This window comes from Trichosurus vulpecula, chromosome 1 (assembly GCF_011100635.1).
Source record: "Trichosurus vulpecula isolate mTriVul1 chromosome 1, mTriVul1.pri, whole genome shotgun sequence".
NCBI lineage: Eukaryota > Metazoa > Chordata > Mammalia > Diprotodontia > Phalangeridae > Trichosurus > Trichosurus vulpecula.
Window position 1 is genome coordinate 153,683,418 of NC_050573.1, and position 15,500 is coordinate 153,698,917.

The 15,500-nt window shown below is 36.5% G+C and overlaps 1 protein-coding gene across 1 annotated transcript in view; it reads left to right on the forward strand.

The window, feature by feature from the left end:
- RAD54B (RAD54 homolog B) overlaps window positions 1-15,500 on the forward strand; it is a 119,858-nt gene that overhangs the window by 76,616 nt on the left and 27,742 nt on the right. The window contains exons 5-7 of the mRNA XM_036754134.1: window positions 5,688-5,966; window positions 10,697-10,859; window positions 14,582-14,807. Of these exons, the coding sequence (XP_036610029.1) occupies window positions 5,688-5,966; window positions 10,697-10,859; window positions 14,582-14,807 (668 nt within the window). The remainder of the gene's footprint in view (window positions 1-5,687; window positions 5,967-10,696; window positions 10,860-14,581; window positions 14,808-15,500) is intronic.

Sequence of the window (15,500 nt, forward strand, 5' to 3'; positions counted from 1 at the left end):
GACTGAGAGAACCCCATTTGTGATTAGGAGGTAACAGGTGACTTTGAAAAGAGGAATTTTCAGATAAGTGTCTAATTGGAAGGGGTGGGGGTGTAGCAAGGCTGAGAGGATATGGAGGCAGTGGACATAGTGTTTGTTGTTTCATTCACTGCCAGGCTTCTTGAAAGAGTAGATAAGTAGCTGTATAGGTTAGGCAAGTGTCACAATATCGATGGTGACCGTGAATATGCCTGTATAGTTCTGTATAGAAGAATATAAGAGATTCTCCATATAGAAGGCAGAAGTAAAACATTTATTCAGATACTAGAGGATCAAATCCCAAAACCAATCACTTCAATTCAACATAGCATCAATTATATCCCAAAACCAGTAAGCCTGCTTTATCATAACAGCAAGGAACTTAAAATACAATATCACAGCAGGGAGCCAAGCCATTCCGTAACGTTCCCTTCTGTTGGGGCCTTCCTGTAAACACTCACTCACAAATCCTAGTTGTCTGCTTGCCTTTGTCCTCTCCTCCTGTAGTTGAGAGAGAGAGAGAGAGAGACAGAGAGAGAGAGAGAGAGAGAGAGAGAGAGAGCACTTAATGGCTACCCCCAGAGTATTTATACCCTTTTTAGAGCCCCCCCCCCACCTAAGTAGCTAAAGGGTGTGGGTCTTCCTAATCTCTTAATCAAGCTTCCCTTAACTAGCTCCACTAGAGACCTGTTAATGGGATTAATGGTGGGGTGTGGGCGGGGGAAGATCTTTAATCACATTAACAGCATAGTAGCTTGATAGCCAGAAGGGAAATTTCGTGTGTGTGTGTGTGTGTGTGTGTGTGTGTGTGTGTGTGTGTGTGATTAATGAATGTGTTTTTTATAGGTAGGAAAGGATAATTCAGAGAGAGAGAGAGAGAGAGAGAGACAGAGACAGAGACAGAGAGACAGAGAGAAGGAAAGATGAAGATGCAAGAAGAAGAACATAATTGATGAAGCAGGAGTCCCAGTGGAGGAAGGAGATGATGAGACCAAGACTTAAGAAGTTTGACCTTGGCAAGGAGGAGGGAAAACTCATCCTCAGAGACATGGGATAAAGATATAGAGATAGGGTGAAAATGCAGAGGAAATTTGGAGGTAGAGAGGGGGAAATATGAGAGAAACCATGGTGAATGGCTTTAATTTTCTCAGTAAAGTTTGATGCTATGTTTTTGTTGAGAGTAGATTTGATAATGGTAGAATGAGAAACTAGTGAGAGAGAGAGAGAGAGAGAGAGAGAGAGAGAGAGAGAAAGAGAGAGAAGGGGAGAGAGAGAAGGAGAGAAGGAGAGAGAGAGAGAGAGAAGGAGAGAGAGGGGGAGAGAGAGAGAGAGACAGAGAGAAAGAGAGAGAGAGAGAGAGAGAGAGAGAGAGGGAGGCAGGCAGAGGCAGACAGACAGACATTGTAGAGAATGGATTGAGAGATGAATAGAAGACTTGCCAAGCAAAGAAAAGGGCCTGACTGTAGTGAAATAGTTGTTTAACATACTGACTTAAGTCATTCTTTTGTTGTTTCGTATGTTTCTGTTATCTTTACAATGATGTTTCAGGGTCCTTGAGAAAAGGGACAATTTTCCATCCTTTTATGTACTCAGTTCCTCTATAGTCATTAGAGTCAGTGTTTTATAAGTACTTGTTCAGTTAGATCAGCCTCTACTGCTATGCTGACTTTGCAGAAAGTTGTTTAGTGAAAAATATTTCTTCCTTTCTTGTGAGAATTTCCAGAGCACAGGTAGGACCTTCCAGAAGATCTTATTTTAATTACTATCTCAAGGAATTTTTTTTTTAATGATGTATGTACCTCTCTAAACTGGAAGAGTTTCCGATAGTGTAATTTATCAGTAATTCCTAATTTCCTTGCTATATCTTTGAGCATGTCTCCTTAAAGTTGAATAAAATTGTTCCTAACCTAGCTATGCTTATTGGTGTCAGAGAATAGATAGGATGAGATCCTACCAGCATCTACTTGTGATGTCAAATATTTCTGAATATAGTGTAGAGTTCTTCTTGTTTCCTAACATCTCTGGAATCTCTATAGGGTCATAGTCAGCCCCTTCATATTGTGGCAAAAAGTTTGTAGTGGAGAAATAATAGAGCTGAAGACTTCTGCTGTTTCAGTAAACAGTCTGTTAAACATTGACCTAATAAGGAATTAACATTATGAAGCAGGAAGGGTAGAAGATTTGGTGGGGAGACCAATAGTATTCTCTAAGAGTCTCTCATGTCTATCTTTTCTTAAATTCTCCTTAACTTCTTTCTTATTTATTTTATGATTAGATTTATGTTGGTCTGAGAAGGGTTAATTGAAGTTCCCATGCTAACATAGTTTTACTGTTTATTTCCTCCTGTAACTCATTTAATTTTTCCTTCAAGAATTTGGCTGTGATGCCATTTGGTACATATTTGTTCACTATTGATATTAATTTGTTATCTATGGTACCTTTTAGTAGACTGTAGTTTCCCTTATTATCTCTTTTAATCAGACCTATTTTTGCTTTTGTTTTGTTTCTGAGATTATGATTGCTACCCTTGCCTTTTTTACTTTAGTTGAAGCCTAACAGATTCTGCTTCTGGCCCTTATTTTAACCCTGTTTGTGTCTCTTGTAAGCAATATATTATGGATTCTAGTTTCTAATTCATGCTCCTATTCTTTTCCATTTTATAGATGAGTTCATTCTGTTCACATTTGCAATTATGATTGCTAACTATGTATTTCCTTCCATCCTGTTTTCTTCTGTTTATCCTTTTTTTTTAACCTTCTCGATTCCTCAGAAGTCTGTTTTGCTTCTGACCACAGACTCCCTTTATCCACCCTCTCTCATATCATTCCTCTGTCCTTTCTTAGTCCCTGCCCCACCTATTCTCCTGTTGAGTAAGATGAATTTCTATACTCAGCTGTGTATGTATGTATACTCTTCCTTCTTTGAACCTGTTCAGATGAGAGCAAGGTTCAAAAGTTGCCAGTTATCCCTCTCCCCAATTTTCCCCTTCTTTGTAAAAGCTCTTCATTGCCTGTTTCATTTATATGAGGTAATGTTCCCCATTCTTCCTCTCTCTTCCCCTTTCTTCCTGTATCCCTTTTTCTTACCCTTCCATTCTTTTGACATCTTTTCAACATAATAGACTCACACCCATTTCCTCTATCTTATCTAATTTTTCTTGAATTCTATTCAGGAACTTCATTTCTTTTTTGTCTATTTTTTGTTTAGATTTTTTAAATCTGAGAGGAATAATTTGAGGTCTTCCACTATTACATTTTTGTTGTCCGTTTCTCCCTGTAACTCACTTAGCTTTTCCATTAAATATGTAGATACTATTCCATTTGATGAATGTATGTTTAAAATTGTTGTTTTTTATTGTCTGTGGTTCCTTTCAGCCAAAAAAAAAAATGTAGTTCTCCTATTTTATCTCTTTTAATTAGGTCCTTTTTTGTGGTTTCTTTGTCTGAGATCATATTAGGTACTCCTTCCTTTTTTTTTTAACTTAAGCTGAAGGATATTAAATTCCTGTCCAGGCCCGTATTTGGACTCTTATGCATCTTTCTGTTTCAATATATTTCCTGTAGTAAATATTAATAGTAATAACTAAAATTTATTGCACCTACTGTGTGCCAAGCACCAAGTACTTATAATTATTATCTCATTTCATCCTCACAGCAACTTTGAGAGTTAGATGCTATTATTGTCTTCATTTTACACATGAGAAAACTGAGGCAAACAGATTAATGACTTGCCTAGGGTCTTCCTGGCTCCAGGTCTGGAACTCTATCCGTTACACTAACTAGCTGCCCTTGTAAGCCACAATATATTTTAAACAATAGATTATTGGATTCCACCCTCTAATCCATTTTATGAATGAATTTGTCACATTTGCAGTTATGATTGTTAATTGTGTATTTCCCTCTCACCTGTTCTTTTATATTTTTACTTTTCCCCTGTCCCTCTGCTCTTTCCCTATTCAGAGTCCAATAACAGTTTCTCATCCTTTCTATTATTTTAAGATATCATATTTCAAGAAATCATAAAAGAAAACTGTCTAGATCTCTTAGAATAAGAGGCAACATGAAAAGAGAAATAACTCATTGGTCATCTCCAGAAAGAAACTCCACAATTAAAACTCACAGAAATGTTATAGCCAAAATACGGAGTTTATAGATCAAAGGAAAAATAATGCAAACAGGTAAAAGGAAAGAATTAAAATACTGAAGCTCCTCAGTCAGGATTACACAAGATTAGGAGCCACTGATATAAAGAAATTGAGTGCTTAGAATACAATATTGCAGAAGGCAAAGGTTACAGACTTACCACCAAAAGTAACTTCTCTAGCAAAATTGAGTATAATCCTACAGGAGTAAAAATAGATTTTTAATGAAAGAGAATATCTAAGCATTCTTGATGAAAAAACCAGAACTGTATAGAAACTATAAAATACAAGCATAGGAATTAGAAATAGAAAAAGGCAAACATGAGCAAGCAATCATAAGAGAAGAAACAATGACAACCTCTTTACATTCTGATACGAGGAGATAATACAAGTCTCTTGTTAGAAACCATCATGACCTCAGGGGTCAGAGAGGAAGTCTAATTAGAGAGCCTAGAAGTGCTTCTGTTATGTTTTGGATGGTCTTAAAAGATGAATACACCAGGAGGGAGAGGAAGGATAGGGGAAGAATTATCTCTCATATTTGAGTCTATAAAAAAGAGGAAGGTGCCCATTTCCCACCTCTGTGCCTTTCTCTTGGCTGTTCCTCATGCCTGGAATGCATCTCATCTCTGCTTCTGTGGATCTCTTCAAGGCTCAGCTCTAGTGCCTCCTTCTTCACAAAGTCTTTCCTGTTCTCTAATTTAGCTGATAATATCTCTTCCACTCCCAAGGTGGTTGTTGTTTGTCCTTTGTTCTCAAAGAGGACCAATGACGTCAGGAGGGTGATATCTTTACCTGCAAGTAGATCAGACTTAAGTGAGGCAGAGCTGTGCGGAGTCATCAGCCTCACTCCATCCTCTGGAGCCATTGGAGTCTAGTGCGAGATATAGGTCAAGATGATTGGTGATGGCCCTGGATGTAGTAGGAGACCTTGGCCTTTTTAAGCTCTTGTAAACGCTTCTGGTACAACATGTGCTTGAGAGCAGGGAGTTTTTCCTTTTGTCTTTTTATCCCTAGCACTGCCCGGCTTCTACTTTCTCATTTGGGCTGGCACAAAACCTTTGTCTTAGTCACAGGTCACTGACTGTTTTCATTGTCACTACTGTACTCTACCCTTCGGCTTCAGCTTCTTCGTTAGTGGATGGCTGCTTGCTCTGGTGGCAGTGGCTCACCAGTCGCTCTGCGGGAATTCAATGGCTATTCGCTCTACATGTATCTTCCATGCTTAGTTCTTAGGAAAGAACAATTCTATAGTCAGTGGTTTGGGTTGATGCTGGTTAAGATTTTTTTTTCTCCTAATTAAAGTTTGGTCAATTTTATCCCTATGGATTACTTTAAATCAAGTAATTTAGGTTTTTAATCAAAAGGACAGATCTTGTGTACTTTCCTTCATGTTAGTCATGAAAGGTTATTCAAATTCAAAATAATTGTTTTCATTACCAGCTTCTGAATGCTGAGTGATTGGTCACTAATTAAATTGTTCCATTGCTCAGTGTCACTAAATTCCTTTTTTCTTTTTTCTTTTTAGGCATTGGATATAAATTGAAAGATTTGGACAGTCTAAATGAGGGTGAAACAACAGTGATTGGTGGAAAAGAGATAGAAGTCATGGGTGTAATTTCTTCAGATGATTACTGCAGTGGGCGATGTTTTCAGTCTAGCATAGGGAGCCCATGCCTCACAACTTCACAAATTACCCAGAAGCCTTTCTCTAATCCAGTCAAAAGTATCTGCAAATCCAACATAGAGGAAAAGAATGTACATGATTGCTCAAATTTCAAACCTCGTCATGATCCATATGCACAAAGTAAGGATTTAAAAGATAATTTGTTTTGTGTTTAAATCTTCTGCTTTTATTTGTAAACATTCTGTGTATGTTTGAGATTTTGAAAAGTTCAAAGAGAAATAAATACCAAATAAAAAGAAAGTAATTTGTACAAAGATGTTTGTTCATACCATATTATTATAATTGAAAACCTGAAAAAAGATCCAAATGCCCAACCACAAGGGAATGCCCAAGCATGACATAGTAGAATGCTATTTAACCTTAAGTGGTATCAAGTATCTGACATGGAAATGTGTAATTAAGTAATATCAAGTGAAAAAAAGGGCAGAATTCAAAACATTATGTATACATACTGATTATAGTAATGCTGAAACATTAAAGACTGGAGAGATATTTAGAGCCATGGGAATTCTCAGAATTTAATTTTCATCTGATTCTTTTCTTTGTAAAGTTGCTTTCTCAATTAAAAAAAAAAGAGAAAGTTCCCTGCAGCATTACCTAAGGTCTTATAGTGTTTTTTGGAAATAATCATAATCAAATAAGGAGGCCCATATAGATATTCATATTGGAATATATATGTGTACGCATATGATTTAGGTATCTGGGTATGTAGATATACATGTATGTGTGTTTGAAATAAAGACATATGAAGTCAGTAGAGACCTGTAGATAAATTAGGAATGTGTGTATAGTGCAAGTAGACCTGAATGGCAGCTATTATATTTAATAAGGAAGAAAGTGAATAAGTCAGGAGACATTATGGTACAGTGAAAAGAGCCCTGGCTTTGTAGTCAGAGGACCTGGGTTCAAATGCTACATCCAATGGTACCTGTGCAACCTTGAGTACATCACAACCGCCCTGGGCCTCAGTTTCCTTATCTGTAAAATGAGGGGCTTGGACTAGATGGTCACTGACATCCCTTTAGCTCTAGACCTATAATTTTATGATTCTATTTATTCTTCTCACTTACTAGCTATATAACCCCCGACAAGCTATTTAACCTTATTTGCCTTAGCTTCTTCTTCCGTAAAATCAGCTGGAGATGGAAATGGTAAACCATTCCAGTATCTTTGTCAAGAAAACCCCAAATGGAGTCACAGAGAGTCACACATAACTGAAAAATGACTGAAAAAAATTTATACTTCTATTGTGAAACCCATATGTTTTCATTATACAAGAGAATTATCTTTTTGTTTAGACCCGTGATTTTACTGGTTTAGTAAACTGCATTTAGAAAATTCCTCCTACCAATGTAAATCAGCAACTCTTCAGAAAAACTTACAGCCTTAGTGAGTGGTGTGGGCCACTGAGAGGTCAAGCAATTTGTCTGGGGGTCACAGACCCAGCATGTGCCTAACTCCAACTCCTGCTCCCTGTCCACTAGGCCTTGCTGCCTCTCGATTCCAAGTATGAGTACATGGAACTGCCTATCACTCTTTGATTTCTGGTGAGATACAAGGATGTGAACTGCAAATATAATATATCATTATTTTATATACATATATATTATATATGTTATATAGTTATAATGGAATTTCAAACATTATTCTAAGGCACTAGTAAACTTAATGGAGGTTGCACATATATTAAGCAAATAGATCATTTGTCTTGACAATAGAAGTGAAAAGAACCCATGTGATGTATTTGCTGATTCTTTTTTCATATTGCAAGCACAAAATTATGGAATTTTTAGAACTGAAAGGGACTTGGGATCATTTAATCCAGCTTCTTCATTTTATAGGTAAGAAAACTGAGGAGAAAAGAAGTTATGTTACCCAAGGATATACAGCTAATAGTCAGTGGCATGACTGGGACTAGAACCATTAAGTAATATGTTGAAAGGACTAGGCAATATTTACCAGATTTTTTATAGCTTGGTGTTGTTTGGCTCTCAATAAGAGTCAGTTACCATAAATAGCATTTATAAGCAAAAGATCTACTGTGGGTGCTGCTCTCTCTGTACCTCATTTTTGCCACTAGTGTCTGTCTTTTATTGACACCAGAATTGAAGCCGTGGGTCCTGTGTTACACCAGGCCCAAAAGGCAGATGAACCTGTGTGGCTTTGCTGTGTTGCCCACCTGGGAAGGGGTTTCTGCCAAACCTCTCACAGTGGAGCTATAAAAGCATTTCTTCTAGAGCCATCTGGCACTGTGTATTTAGCTGCATTTCTGGAGGACTCACCAAGGAGAGTGAAGAAACAGTCATTTTTTTTTTCCTGGCCATTTCAGCTGCTGTAGTAGTCACTTCCTTAAAGACTGTCCATGAAATTTGCCCTATCTACTTAGAATATCTCAGTGATAATCTCCTTTATAAATGAGGTTGAAAGATTGTTACCTAAAGAGGAAGAGGTAGGATATATGCCAGAGAACGCTGTGGTTTAATGTTAGTGTAATCATTTCCCTTTGAAATTTTGTTAGTGTTCTGTTCCTTTTGGGTGTCTGTAGTTGCATGTTACCATATTTTCTGAGACACACACACACATGCGCATGTGCATTTATACATACATACACACATATATATATACATATATACACATACATAACTTGTACATAAATGTACATACCTACACATCTGTATATATACATATATACATGTGTATGTGTGTATATATGTGTACATGTGTATATATACATATATGCATACACACATACACACATTATATATATGTGTGTGTGTATGTGTGTGTGTGTGTATGTGTGTATATATATATATATATATATATATTATATATATATATATATATATATATATATATATATATATATAAAATGTATGTATGTACTTCTTTTTTAAAACAATAGTCGTGCAGGGAAGGGAAGGGAACAAGCAGTGCCAGATACATTGCTAAGAGCTTACAGATATCTCATTTGATCCTCACATTAACCTTGTGAGATAGCTCTTGTTATTACCCCCTTTTTACAGTTGAGGATACTGTTGCAGACAGAGGTTAAAGTGACTTGCCCAGGGTCATACAACTAGTAAGTGTATGAGTCTGAATTTAAAGTCCTGTCTTCCTATCAGGCCCAGCTCTCTGTCTCCTGAGCTATATAGTTTCCTGTTTATTGTAGTAAATATAAATGGACTGTCATTGAAAGCCCACCATTCCCTTATTATTTGATATGTGATACAACAGAACTCCAGCTTATGCAGAGGCACTATTAATGACTTATCCAGTCTAAGGTACAGTAATGTTTTCTTCTTTTTTTTAAATTTATTTTATTTTTTTTGGAGGGGGGAAGGCAGGGCAGTTGGGGTTAAGTGACTTGCCCAAGGTCACACAGCTAGTAAATGTGTCAAGTATCTGAGGCTGGATTTGTACTCAGGTACTCCTGACTCTAGGGCCAGTGCTCTACTCACTGCACCACGTAGTTGCCCCTTTTCTTTTCTTTTCTTTTCTTTTTTATGTTAGACGACATGGTCCTGGATTTGTAAAAATCCCCTTATGTGATCCAGAAAGTGCCCCTCACTGAAATTTGCATCACATAAAATTCTGGTTTTTTTCTTTCTGTTCCATTGTTCCCTTTCTCCTTTTTCTTTAATTCCCAGTCTTTACCTGACACATACGATGCATACAGTACATATGTACAGTAAATTTTTGATTTATTAGGCATCCAGTTGGTTGTTCTTGGAAGGTACTGTTTACTTTTTTGCTGTTTGCCTTTGTCTCTCCAGTGCTTAGCATAATGCCTTGCACACAGTAGACACATAAAGATATGTTGAATTGAATTGCCTTTATCATCTGCAGTGTAGCTGAACCATCTAATCTTGATTACAGGCCCTCACAGAATTTAAACCTGGGTAAAATTTCTTTCTGGAGCTCACTTAATTTTTCATATTACTGAAAATTATATTATATTGTATTTTTATCACATACTGTTACCTCTTGCCGCCGCCAGCCTCTTCAAACTTAGCTATGCCTGGCCTTTGAACAGCTATTTGTTGCCAGCTGCATTCATACCAGAAGTCTTTTCAACTAGGCAGGACCTATTCATTGAGTGAATCCTTTAAGTAAACAGGGTCACTCCTATCCTGAAATGAGACAGTTGAGCAGGACTTGCATGGAGGATAATAAACATCGTTTTTTTTTTCTTTTTTAAAATTTTGTTCTTTAACTTAGCACCACAGAAAGACCTGAGTTCAAATATGTATGGCCTTGGGTATTTATTCACTTTGAGACCCTGGGCAAGTCAGTCACTAGGGTATGCGTAGCCTCAGTTTCCTGATCTGTAAAATGGGGATAATAATAGAACCTACCTCACAGGGTTGTCATGAGGACAAAATGAAATAATATTTTTAAAGTGCCTTGTAAACCTTGAAGTTTAAATAATAAATTTTAAATATTATTAAAGTTTATATAGAGACACCTGGGTGGCATAGTAGATAGAGCACTGGGCCTGGAGTCAGGAATATCTTAGTTCAAATCTGGCCTCAGACACTTTCTAGCTGTGTGACTCTGGGCAAGCCACTTAATTCTATTTGCCTCAGTTCCTCATCTTTAAAATGGGGACACACTAGAGAAGGAACTGGCAAACTACTCCAGTATCTTTGCCAAGAAAACCTGGACTTTGTCCATGGGGTCATGTAGAGTCGGATACAACTGAATAACTGAACAGCAACAACAACAAAAGTTTAATAATAATTACTATTACTGGTAAATTTATGATGGCACAATTGATGGTAAATGTAATCACTTATAATTAAAATGAAAATACAATACATTTATAGTTATGTTTTATAATTCCTTTTAAGATGCCTTTGTTATGCCACGACCAGATAAGAGTCATCAGCGGATATTCAATAAGAATGGTTTACCACTTGTGGATGTAGTTGTAGATCCCTACCTTGTAAATCATCTTCGACCACACCAAAAAGAAGGAATTGTGTTTCTCTATGAATGTGTGATGGGAATAAGGTAGGAAAATAAGTTCTCTTTGTTTCTTCTAGCCTATTATGAATTTTACTTGTAATGTTACAAGAGGAATTTTAGGTGTGCAGAGGAAAACCTTGTATTTTAGTGGGGAAAGGAATAAACTAGTCCTTTTACTCAAGAGAATGTGATGTGCTATTTATTGACAACCCTATTTTTAAACATTTTGTTCATGCTCCATAGGCTGTAGGAGTGATTCTCAAACTTTTTGGTCTTAGGACTCCTTTATACCCTTAAAAATGACTGATTCCCCTAACCCCCTAAAACGTTTATTTATATGGGTTTTATCTATCAAAATTTACCAGACTAGAAATGAAAACAACTTAGTGTTATTACGAAAATACTTTTGACCTCACAGCCACCCTGGAAAGGTCTAGGAGAACCCTTCCCTTTCTTACCCTCACCCAGGGATTCCCAGACTACATTTGAGAACCACAAGGCTTTTGTAATGATGACAGCTTTCCACTGGCTTTAGCAATGATGGCACATGCCTCTTCCCAGTTTTCACCATGGTCTGCTAGGCCATGGTAGAACCATAATTCCTTCCCACTTCTACTACCTCAGCCTACAAATTAAAAGCTGTGGAAATGGATAGGACAACCTTCTGTTTGCCAGAATAATCAGCCATGTCTTTTAAATTTGGCTTTGAAGAAGGAGGGGGAATATAAACTTCCTTAAATCAATGTGTCTCCCAAAAGGTTTATGTAGCAGTGGTAAATAGGATGACAAATAAGATGACCACTTCTGTTACTACCTAAAAAGAAGAGATCACGAAACAGTTGAGATGTGTTTGTGCCAAAACTCATCAAAACAAAAATTTGCAGTTAATAATTCTTAATGTTTATTAAACATTTTATATTTGAAAAGAGATTTAATCAAGTTTTATTTTATTTGACCACCGTATTTCCAAGCTAAGTGACCCATTTGTTTATTTTTATGGTTCATAATTATATTACTTCTGAAATATCCTGATGTTGAACGTACCCACATTATTCACATTAGTCTTCTAATCATCCAGAATTACTACACTGTTAAATAGTAACTTCACAATATGTCCCCAAGAGTTAGAATGTTATATTTAAACACAAATTTATCTTTTGGTTACTTCATTAAATCTTTAGTTTATATTTTGAATAATGCCTTGAAATTCTTGATATATGTGTGAAAGTACTTTGAAGTGTACAAGGTTCCATAAACTTGCAAGGTTAAGCAGTCAGTCATTAAACATTTACTAAGCATTTACTATTGCCAGGCATTACATTAAGTGTTGGAAATACCAGAAAAAGAAAAAGAATTAAGTCCCTGCTCTCATGAAGCTTACAATCTAATGGGAGGAAGACCAAACACAAAAGGAAGCTGAAAAGGAGGTGGGGAGAAGGCACCTGACATGGGGGAATGATGGGAAAAGTCTAGAGGATTCTAGATGTGTGCACCGAGTTGGGCAATGAAGGTGATGGTAATAATATTGCTACTGGATATTTAGATTTGACTCCTATAAACCTGGGCCATTTTTCAGTTTCTTGCTCATGCAGGTTTTAGCCCATATGAAATTCCAGATAGTGATTTGCAATATTATGGGCTTTTACTACATTAGAGTAGTTGTGGGAGGTCAGGTATTCTTTATTCTACAGCCATCTTACTTTTACTCTAGAGCGCAATGTGAGCTCTTGTATTTAGCTCTAGTTATCTATGGTGAGTCTTAACTCAAAGAACTACTAGTTTTCTTTTGATGTCTGATGTCTAAATTGCTAAAACTGCTACACTAATAAAGCAGACAGTTAAAGTACTTAAAAACTCGGTAGCAAAATTAGAATTAACTGATGATTTCAATTAAAATACATACAATGTTAATAGTATTTAAATTCACATCTATGATTTAAGATTATAGTATTTATTTAGCTGTTGATCTGTAATGAATGTGATCAGATAGGAGACATTCTAGAAAATTTTGTAATTTGGCTAGGTGAAAATTGAAGTGTGTGTGTTGGGAAATCCTTATATAGTCAAAGCAAAATGTTAGTACCTGTTTTCTGCCAATTGATGATAACAAACCCATCATCACTACTAGATGGACAACTCAGTATATTCGCTACCAAACATGATCCATTATTTTCCTTTTGAAGGATAGTGTCCTGTCTTAGATTTTATTTTATTTTATTTTTGAGGGGGGAAGGCAGGGCAGTTGGGGTTAAATGACTTGCCCAAGGTCACACAGCTAGTAAGTGTGTCAAGTGTCTGAGGCTGGATTTGAACTCAGGTCCTCCTGATTCCAGGGCCGGTGCTCTACTCACTGTGCCACCTAACGGTCTTAGATTTTAACGAAAAGTTAGACTGCATGAAGCAGATTTCCAAGTAAGATAATATTTATTAGCAGGGGCATGTTACATATCGATAAATGGGTCAATGAATTGCCTCTATATATGACAAAGACCCCAAACTAAAGGACAGTTCCCTTTATATAGGTTTTGAGGAGTATAGAACAAAGAACAAAACAGAGTAGGTGACAGAATTAAAGGAAACATGATTGGTTACAGAGCTGAAATGCAGGGAACAACATGATTGGTTGAAAGTTTGGTCATGGGGGCTAGCAGCAACCTCCCCTTCTCTCAAGAGACTAAGAAGTGTTCATTTTTTGAGTCCAGTGACGAGAAAACCAGACGTCCTTGAAGATAAGTTATGGCAGTAAAGCTATCAGGCCCAAACTCCCTTTTTCTTCACACACATTCCCCAATTTGGCAAAATATGTTGAGGTAAGAATGCTGGATTTTTAAACTTAACCCATTATAGGCCAGCTGAACTGTGAACTGAGTTCAGAGACAAAGAACCATGACTTAAGCAGTTACAGGACAAAATCAATTAATTGTAAATAGGATCCATAAGAAAATGATACAGGATCAACCTTAATCTTCTCAATAGTATTTTGAGGTATTCTCTTTCTTTGTCCCATTCGGTTGATCCTTGTCTTTTTACTGAGGGAGAATATCCCTTTAGATTCTGTCCTTGATTCTCTTTTCTTCGTCTTTCTGTGTTTTCTCTTTGGCAAGTTCCTGTTTTCCATTCTCACCTCTGTGCTTTCAATTCTCACCTCTGTGCAGATGATTCCCAAGTCTCCTAGTCCTGGCCTCTGTCTGAAGTTCCAGACCTGCTTTTCCAACTGCCTTTAGACATATCTGTCTAGATATCCCCTTAACATCTCAACCTCAACATGTTCAAAAACTGAACTTTCTCCTAAGCCTATGCATCTTTCTTACTTTAGTATTTCTATCAGTAGGTAAGACTATTCACCCTCCTTCCAATGTTTAAAACTTCAGGGATGTCTTTTACTCTTCTCTTTCACATATACTTTCATATCTACTTCTGAAATATCTCTCCCTTCTTTTCTCACCTTCATTTCCATTGTCTACTCTCCTCATTACCATCCATGTGAACTATTGCAACAACTTCCTAACAGGTCTTCCCTTTTCCGTTCCCTCCTCAGTCCAAACAATTTTTCACAATATGGTAAGGATTGTTTTCCCTATACATAGCTATACTTATGCTTATTCTTTACTCAGAATCTTTCAAATGTTCCTTGAATAGAATAGTTTGTTTTTGCAGGATAGGAGAAAGAAGTCACTTATGTTTGCTTCTTATTGTATTAAATTTTTGTATCTTTACTGTTATCTAATTTTTTTCCTGCCAAAAGTAAAGGTAGTTTTATCTTGCAGAATGAATGGCAGATTTGGTGCTATTCTTGCTGATGAAATGGGTTTGGGGAAAACACTGCAATGCATTTCACTCATCTGGACACTCCTGCGTCAGGGACTCTATGGAGGCAAGCCAATAATAAAAAAGACACTTATTGTTACCCCTGGAAGCTTGGTGATTAATTGGAGGAAAGAATTTCAAAAATGGTTAGGAAGTGAAAGGATTAAAGTTTTCACTGTTGATCAGGTAAGACACATTTTAATCTAGCCTTGGAAATATTTTTTTTGTTCCATCATACGTTTTATTGGTTTATTTTAATGTCCACAAAATATTGGAATCTTGATCAAAGACATAACCACAAAATAGGCTGTTAATAGTTATTTAAATCTCTGATGTGTTTGTTTTAGTGAAAACTTTAGTAAAGGCAAACACATCAAATAAAGGATTAGTTTGCTGTCTTTTATGGTAGTTTTATTTTTTAATTTTTTTTTAAAGGCAGGAACAAGGAAAAGTGGTGCTATAGGAGATGGGAGAATCTCCTTTGAGGTTTTCTTTTTTCTTTTTCTTTGGTAATCTGGTAGTTTTTTTTCCCTCACTTAATAGTATTTTATTGTTTTCCAGTTACACGTAAAGCTAGTTTTCAACATTTACTTCTGTAAGATTTTGAGTTCCAAATTTTTTTCTCCCTCCTTCTATTCCCTCTCCCTTCCCCAAGACAGCAAGCAATCTATATGGGCTATACATGTACAGTCATATTAAACGTATTTCCACATTAATCATGTTGTGAAAGGAGAATCAGAACTAAAGGAAAAACCATGAGAAAGAAAAAAAAGAGAGAGAAAATAGTATGCTTCGATCCACATTCAGACTCCATAGCTATTTCTCTGCTTGTGGATAGTATTTTCCATCATGAGTCTTTTGGAATTGTCTTAGATCATT